The 7,983-nt window shown below is 53.2% G+C and overlaps 3 protein-coding genes across 3 annotated transcripts; 1 reads left to right on the top strand and 2 right to left on the bottom strand.

Annotated features, from left to right (window-relative positions):
* Positions 1-502: 502 nt before the first annotated feature.
* GUITHDRAFT_101953 (hypothetical protein) lies at positions 503-1,205 on the top strand (the record flags this gene model as incomplete). The annotated part of the gene is made up of 5 exons (XM_005838968.1): positions 503-588; positions 641-787; positions 848-937; positions 995-1,081; positions 1,187-1,205. The coding sequence occupies 5 exons, from the start codon at positions 503-505 to the stop codon at positions 1,203-1,205; spliced, it is 429 nt and encodes a 142-aa protein (XP_005839025.1).
* A 380-nt stretch (positions 1,206-1,585) lies between these two features.
* On the bottom strand, positions 1,586-2,899 carry GUITHDRAFT_133795 (hypothetical protein; the record flags this gene model as incomplete). The annotated part of the gene is made up of 9 exons (XM_005838967.1): positions 1,586-1,684; positions 1,787-1,876; positions 1,923-2,021; positions 2,068-2,159; positions 2,218-2,272; positions 2,415-2,522; positions 2,544-2,579; positions 2,636-2,699; positions 2,757-2,899. The coding sequence occupies 9 exons, from the start codon at positions 2,897-2,899 to the stop codon at positions 1,586-1,588; spliced, it is 786 nt and encodes a 261-aa protein (XP_005839024.1).
* A 739-nt stretch (positions 2,900-3,638) lies between these two features.
* On the bottom strand, positions 3,639-4,459 carry GUITHDRAFT_150662 (hypothetical protein; the record flags this gene model as incomplete). Its single annotated transcript, XM_005838966.1, has 2 exons — positions 3,895-4,459; positions 3,639-3,844 (listed from the first exon to the last, which is right to left on the bottom strand). A coding segment is annotated over exon 1 (488 nt), but the record flags the coding sequence as incomplete, so codon positions are not given.
* Between the last annotated feature and the right edge of the window lie 3,524 nt (positions 4,460-7,983).

Raw genomic sequence — 7,983 nt, 5'->3', positions numbered from 1 at the left:
TCCTCCTCCTCCTCCTCCCTCCCTCCCTCCCTCCCTCCCTCCCTCCCTCCCTCCCTCCCTCCCTCCCTCCCTCCCTCCCTCCCCTACTCCTTTCCTCTCTCCCGCACCTCCTCGTCATATTCCTTGTAGAGAGCAGCGCTGCCGCATTCTTCCTACAGCTTCTGCTGTTCTACTACCTGTTCTCCTTGTGATCTCCATTTTTATCATTCTGATATCCTTCTGATATGCTGTCCTGGATCAATTGTTCGTTTCCCTTTTCATCTCATTGTTGTCGCGTTTGTTTTCTTTACATGTTCGATATGATTTCGTTTCCTGTCTTTCATCACTGGGTGCAGTCTGACCCAATCTGGCTTGTTCTGAAGCATACTAGATAGCTCACAATGCTTGAGAGATTTCCCATCTTAATTTGCATGGCAGAGCAGATAGAGGAGTCCGAGATACTATCATGGGAAACGCAGGGTCGAACCTGTCGCAGGTAGTTTCTTCTGCACATCAAGACGTCATGGTGTCATTGTATTATCAGGAGGATACTCTCAGCTGCGGAATGTGTCAGCCGTGTGACAAGTTCCTCAAGGACGGCAGCTTTCGGTATGTCTGATTGCATGCCAACATGCTGCCGTCCATGAGCTTGCTTCAGCAGAGAAGAGTCTCCGCTGCACGACTCTCCCAAGCGCGTTTCGCTCAAGTTTCCACGTCCGACAGAGTTGAATTCGAATCAGGAAAATGTGAAGAACACCCAGCCATTGGACAGCAGCATTTCGAGGGATCCACTGTTTGTGCAAGGCAGGTGCTTTCCCCTTGCAAGCTAGTCTCTGAAGGCGAGTACAGAGGGAGTTGACGCGAACAGAACAAAAGTGATGGAGGTGTCTGACGGCCGCCATTTTGTCCGCTACGTTGGAGGGCCACATGAAGGAGATTCATATGACGGTTTCTTTCGGTTGCCCGCTTGCTTCCTTCTTGCCTCATCTTGACCTGTCGTTTGTTACATGTGCAGGAACGGAGTGAAGCATGGGCCAGGAATATACACGTGGGCAAGCGGGGACAAGTTCGAAGGAGAGTATGTAGATGACTTCAAGCATGGGTGAGTCCCAACAGCCTCTTCTGAAGCTGCAGTTCATCGTGAAGTTCCAGGAGGGGTATCTATACTTGGGCGAACGGGAGACAATGCATAGCTGACTATCGTCAGGGGAAGAGAGTTCAGGTGATACATCTCTCCTCCCGTGCTTGCTCTTTCTTGCTCATGGCAGTACATCCTTAGACTATCGCTCAATCTGAATGGAGGGAAGGAAAATGGCAGCTTTCCTCTGTACCTTCCGAGTATCTACCGCGAAAGCTTGGATCAACCGCTGAATCTAGTTGATCGTGATGAAAGCCGGTGCTTTCCCCTGCAGTCCCACCTTTGTCAAGATCGCTTTATGTGGACTGGTATGTGCAGTAAGAATATTCCATTGAAATATATTACATAATGTTCCTTTAACCATCTTTGAAGTGATTTCACTGCACTCAAGACAGCAAGTACTCCAAACGTGCTTCTTTCCTGCTTCATGACAAGGTCGAGGGAACTCGCCCTGACAGACAAGAAGAACTAGACAGGAACATAGACCATGCCGACAATCTCATCCTCGGGTTTGACATACACATTTTTCGAGGAGGAAGCGGCAGATCGCTTTCTTAGTTTGGCGCACTGCAGTCCCTATCAGAGTTGAAATCTCTAGGAGTGTGTAAGCTCACAGCATCGAGAAGATCTCGCGTGGGGATGGGGTCGATGCCCGTCTCGTCTTGCCACCTGCTCACACAGTGAGGAACTTGACTGGCCAGGACTGTGAGGAGACCGGAACTTGATCTTGCTTCCCTCCCCCACCAGGAAGACTCCCCCCTGGTTCCTTCACATCAGACATTCGGCTTCGCCAGGCAAGTGTCACCAAGAAGGGGTTTTTGTGCGAAAATCCCAACCCCGAGCACCACGAGCTCGTGTTACCGAAGCAAGCTCGTAGGAGGTAGTATCCGAAAGCATCCATTTTCTGATCACCAGCAGTCAGTAACACTACTGCATAACCTCCTGCTCACTTCATTAAACGTTGATTTCAGAGCTTTGCGCTTTTCCATGCCCAGAGCCTCGTAGACTCGGAAGTTTCTTGAGTTGTCAATGTAGAGCTCAACTATCATGCCACTTCAGTCTTCGAGCCGCGGTGAATTTAGTGATTTGATTTATCTCACCATTTGACAAATCGAGTGAAAAATCTTCCATGCAAACCTGCGCTTGTCTTGGGTTCTGCCGAGATGACGTCAGCAGCTTGGAGGAGGAGGAACGAAGAGATACTCTCGTCCCGAAGACAAGGCACATAGGAACTTCATGTGCGAGCAACTGTGCCTGCTCTGCTCTTACGCGAAGAACAGACTCCATGGTAGCTGACCTGCAGGATTCCAGCAGAGAGAAGCATCCTTCGACATGACATGGATCTCAAGTCGGGCAAGACCATTATCACAACCTTCACATCGGTCATCACTTCCTTGCTCCGAGTCTGCACAGAGTAAAAACGCACATTTTGATCCCGCCAAAGGTTTCCGAGCACCACTTCCTAGAAGAAAAGCAGCACGTCAGTCCTGAGATCACAGTCGTAGGCTGCAGATCAACCTTGTTCACTATTCCTTCAGAGAACTGAACAAGTTTCAGCTGGGCTGCTGCTGACGGTCCCTTCCTGCCATGATCAGAACCATCAAGGAGGTTAGATGCAAAGGAACATTACTTCACTTACTTGATCGCTGGGGGATTCTCAACCTCTTTGCTGCCGACCTCTCCTCCTGTCCTCACTTGCACGAGCTCGTCTCTCTTCTCTTCGACTCCTTGCTCTCCCCCCTCCCCTCCCTTCACTGTTCCAGTCCCCTCTGCTTCGCCCATGTCAACTTGACCTTTGCGACTCGCCCTCATCCCCCCTCATCAGCCTCCTGCCAGGCCGGCCGGCCGCCGCGCTGCCAGGCTGATGCACCCGGCGGCGCACTACTAGGCTACTAGTGTGACTGAGCCGGGCCGCACCTGCGAGCAGACCTGCGAGCGACGGGCCGCTGCTCCGAGGCAGTCCGTCCCGCCGCGCCTGAGTCAGGCCCGGACCGGGCGCCGGCCCGCACCGCGGCCGGGCCGTACTATCATAGCCTAAACGGTCACTGAGACTGCCGCAGTGCCAGCGGCCCAGGCTGAAAACTGCGGCCGGCGGCCAGGCTTGATAGTACTATGATTCCTCAAAAGCAAAACTGAGACCCCAATTAAAAGCTGCCGGGCCATCGTGAGTTTCGTATGGTATGCCATGTTTAACACTTCAACTTAGTTGAACCTTCTCAACTCAATCATAGCGGAGCCTTTGGTAGATGCGCCTTGTGACGTACGGCGGCACTTCTGTTCGACTAATGATTGACGTCACTCTTCTTACACAAAAATGAATGCGACTCGGAACCTGAAAAATGGCAGGACGGTGAAGCCTCGAACCGTGACGGTAATCTCAAGGTTTCCTCAGAGGTTTCCGTACTTGACGAAGAGCTTTGCAGAGATTCCTCTGGCTTACCCTCCGCAAGTCAAAGAGGACCCCCGCATGCGGTCTAGAACAGTTCACAACGTCATTGGATGTTCCGCGCTTTTGCTCGCGATTTTCATTTTCAATATGATTACACAGGACGATGCTTTGCTAGATATTTCCATCGCTTCACCTCTGATGGAGAAGTTAAGACAGCTCGAGCAACGTTCAAACGTAGCTCCTGCAAACCCATGCCAACAAGCATGAAGCAATGAGGGCAAGGGAAGAAGAGGCGGACAACATGGTGGATCCAGCGACCGGCGTTTCAGGGATAGTAACTGTAAACCATCACTGTCAGACGACGATAGATAGCACTCAGCGGTCTTACCAGCTCTCCAGTCCGTGCCGACGGTGATGTCAGCAGCACTTGTCGCGATGGTGTACTTGCATTCATTCACCATGATCCCGTGCTTCGAGTCCGCAGCCCACAACCCGCGCACAGTGAGGTCACCATTGACCGATGGCATGGTGACGGTAGAAGTCTTGGAGTACTTGGGGTTGGAAAGACGGGTAGTGGGGCAGGAGCCTTGGTCCACACTTCCGGCGAAACCCCACGTGCTGCTTCCAGTCGCAGAGAACTTAAGCTCGAAGAGAAACTGGTTGGTTGACGTGGCAACATTGTCTGTCATCCACACTTGAAGGCCAGCCGTGCCTGCCTTGATGGAAGTACCGCAGGGGATGAGCTTTCCGTCCTTGACGAGACCAACATCTCGCCCGGTCGAAGGTTGTACAGCCCCTCCCATCTCACCATAGTTGACCCCAACGTCAAGTTTCTTTGCGCAGTGAGCGTCTGTTCCGACGACCTCATCAGGGTGGGCAGAGGCGAGGAGGAAGGAGCCTGCGATGGCGAGCAGCGGGAGCACCTGACGTGCCAGCATCGCGCCGAGAGATCCGCGAGATAGGTGCACGACCCCGTATAAACCACTTCTCCCCCTACCCCACCCCTACCTGCAATGATTGAGAGAACGGGGTGGTCCTTTGAGCCCACCCCCTTCTCTGGGTTACTTTCATTGATATTCTGCGCCACCTGTTGGGGTGGTGTGTATGTGATAACTGAATGGGGTGGGTGGTTGACCATCTCTTTTTTTTTTTTCCCTCTTGGTTTGCATCCAAAATTGGATGAGAGGTCTTTAACGGGGGGTGGAGCGGTGCATTTTACACTAGGCACCATGGGGTGGTTTTACTGTCATTTGTACTTGTGTTGGGGGTGGGGTGGTTTGCCCATAGTCACTCTGATCAGCTGTGACTTGGGGGTGGTCCATGTGGTCAGTCATGACCGAGACACCTTCAGACATGCCCGTTCTTGGGTTCAAGGGGGGGTGATACACCCCTGATCATAAGGGGGTGGGTGGGTACCCGCCGAAATGTTGAACCCTCAGCCCCCCCCCCGGTTTAAAAGTTGACCCGGCGAGATACCACTACTGTACCTTTCGGCCCGTACTAGGTACACCTACCATAGAGCCCCGAATACGGGCTGAGTCATAGTAGCTACCGTATTGCCGTGTATGTGAGGCCACTGCCAGGTTGTACCGGCAAAAGCCGAGCGCTACGTTGCCAGCCCCTGCAGCCCTACCCTGACCGTGACAGGTATCACCGACGGCTGACAGTACCGTATGACGGTCACGGTAGTAGCAGGGGTGGTAGTCGGTCACCTTGACATAATAGACAGGCTAGGCTACGACCGGGCCCGGTACATGTAGCGGCGGCAGGGGTGGTGGGTCACCTGTTAGACTAGCACTTTAGTAGGAGGCGGCCTACGACCGGGGTCCCATAGTTAAGTAAGCCACCTGTGACCAGTCACGGGAATCCGTCATGGCAGGCTGCGACTCAACTTTTACTCAACTCACAGTCTATGACCACACCCACCCCCTCCTCTACTGAGTCTACCCCCCTCGAGCCCCTCCCAAGCTGCCTCCATTCTGGGGTGCGTTGTATCATTCTTGGAGGCAACTTTTAAAGGAAAAAAAATGGTCAAAAAAAAATGCGAAACAGGGTCAGTCCCATAGCATCCGATCCGTGAGGGAGGGGGAGGAGGGAGATCAAGAGCGAGGGCGAGGACGAGAGGGCGAGGGCGAGGGCGAGGGCGAGGGCGAGGGCGAGGTCGAGAAGGGAGGGCGAGGGCGAGGGCGAGGGCGAGGGCAAGAAGGGAGGGCGAGGGCGAGGGCGAGGGCAAGGAAGGGAGGGCAGACTCTCAGGGGCGAGGGCGAGGGCAAGAAGGGAGGGCGAGGGCGAGGGCGAGGGCGAGGGCGAGGGCGAGGGAAGGAAACAAGAACAAGAGGGAGAGGGAGAGGGGGAGCAAGCGAAAGGGGGAGAGTGAGAGAGTGGGGGCGAGAGGGATGAGTGAAAGAGAGGGGGAGGGGCGAGCGGAAGGGCGAAAGCGAGAGAGTGGGGAGGAGCGAGGGCGAGGGCAATGAGAGGAGAGGGGGAGGAATGAGGGGCAGAGCGAGGGGAAGAGCGAGCGGAGAAGAGGGGCGAGAGAAGATGCAGATAGTAAAATGTGTTTCGATATGTTCGAGGCGCATTTGAGACCAATGACATGCAGGAACTAGGCCAGAATAGGGGAAACAGGTGAAAGAGGTTGCTCTTTCACGACCTCACAAAGATCTTGCGGGCCGGCGGCTCTACGAGTAGGATAAAGCTGAACTAAGATTCAGTAGCAAAGAAGATTCAAATCTCATAGTTAAAATTTGAACTAAGATACAGTACACCACCAACTGCCTACGCAAGCGCCAGAACGAACGAGGCCAAATAGCTGGAAGGTGTCTGTCTTGATACCGAATATGGACACAACAATGTGAGTCAGTCCCGGCACACGACAAACTTCCAGGTTTAGGACATGAGATTGTGGACGTCTGACAAGGGCAAGCAATAATACTGTAATACGATATCCTACTCGGAGGTGATCACTCATAGAAAGCATGTCTCAATTATGATGAAACAGTGAATATCGGTTTGTAAACATTTTGAGGTTCCGCAACCTCTGACTGCTGAGCCTATCCCAGTTCACTGTCAATCTGCTCCTTCACTGTCAATCTTCTCAATCCTTCAACAATGTCATAATCACTGTCTCATCATCATAATTCCAACATGCTTTCCATAACTGAGTTCGCATCACCTCCGACTCCCGTAGCCTGATGTCGTATCATAGTATCATAATGATAGCCGATGATAGTCCCATCTGTGCTGGAAGGAAATTATGATAGACGTTCAAGATTCGGCAGACTCGGATGAGTTGGGAAATGAAAGAGACCCGGTATAGCTCTCAGCGGCCGTGAATGCCCCGTGTCACTGATCGGCGGCCGCGCCCGGGCCGGGCCCGGTGAGCACAGTGCCACGGTGGTTGCGGCCCGGCCAGCCTCAGCGGCTGGCACGTGACGGCGCCCGGCCCGTGACCCCCGGGCCAGCGGGGGCCGGCCGCGGACTCAGTCAGGCCCGCTGGGCTTGCCGGGCACTCCGACTTAGTGATCCGACCGAGGGCCCGGCGGGGACTCGTCCGCGGGCCGCCCGACCGTCGGTCGGTTCGAACATGAGAATCCGCAACGCCGTGTTAACCAGCTAGTCAACATCAACGGTTGCCATGGCGGAAGGGGAGGAGGCAGCGATGGATGGTGGTAAGATGATGGAGACGACGATGATGGAGACGATGGTGGTGGTGATGATGATGATGATGATGATGATGATGACGACGACGACGACGACGACGATGATGATGATGATGATGATGATGATGATGATGATGATGATGATGATGATGATGACTATGATGACCATGATGACCATGATGATGATGATGATGATGACGACGACGACCATGATGATGGAGATGGGATCATGATGGAAGTGGAGACTACGATTAACATTATGATGATTGAGTCGGAGATGGAATGATGATGGATATAAGTCTCTACTTTGTTCTGGATGACGTGAAATCAGCCAGCCTGTGATCATCAGCATCCTTGTGACTTAAATTAGCAGATCCTCCCAGGGAAGAGCAGTCAAAATTCCGTCTGCCAACCATATTCAGCGTATCGCTGATGGTTCCCCCCTGATCTAGATACAGAGGAAATAAAGCGGAAGCTTTCGGAGATTTCTTCCTTTGAGGTGATGGCGAGGGAAGACTTGCTGAATGTTGCAACGACAGACGAGCAGCTGAAGGAGAGGATAGAGCAGCTGAAGGAGAGGATAGATAAGCTTATGAGTGGAGGAGACGCCAGCGACTTTCTCGTCCTTGCTTCTCTCTTCAAAGAGTCTCTTCGATCCTCTATCCCTGATCCGCTTCCTGAGCCGCCAGAGAGTGACGATCCCTTGATCAAGCTGATAAGAGACCCTTGTGCCCCCAAGCTCCTCAGATTCTTCTTCAACTTCCCGTTCATCGTCGAGGAGTTTCAGGCGCTGCAGGAGCACCAGGTATTCGACT

The sequence above is a fragment of the Guillardia theta genome, assembly GCF_000315625.1.
Source record: "Guillardia theta CCMP2712 unplaced genomic scaffold GUITHscaffold_9, whole genome shotgun sequence".
NCBI lineage: Eukaryota > Cryptophyceae > Pyrenomonadales > Geminigeraceae > Guillardia > Guillardia theta.
Note: the sequence above shows the minus strand (reverse complement) of the source record. Positions and strands in the feature narration are given on the sequence as shown.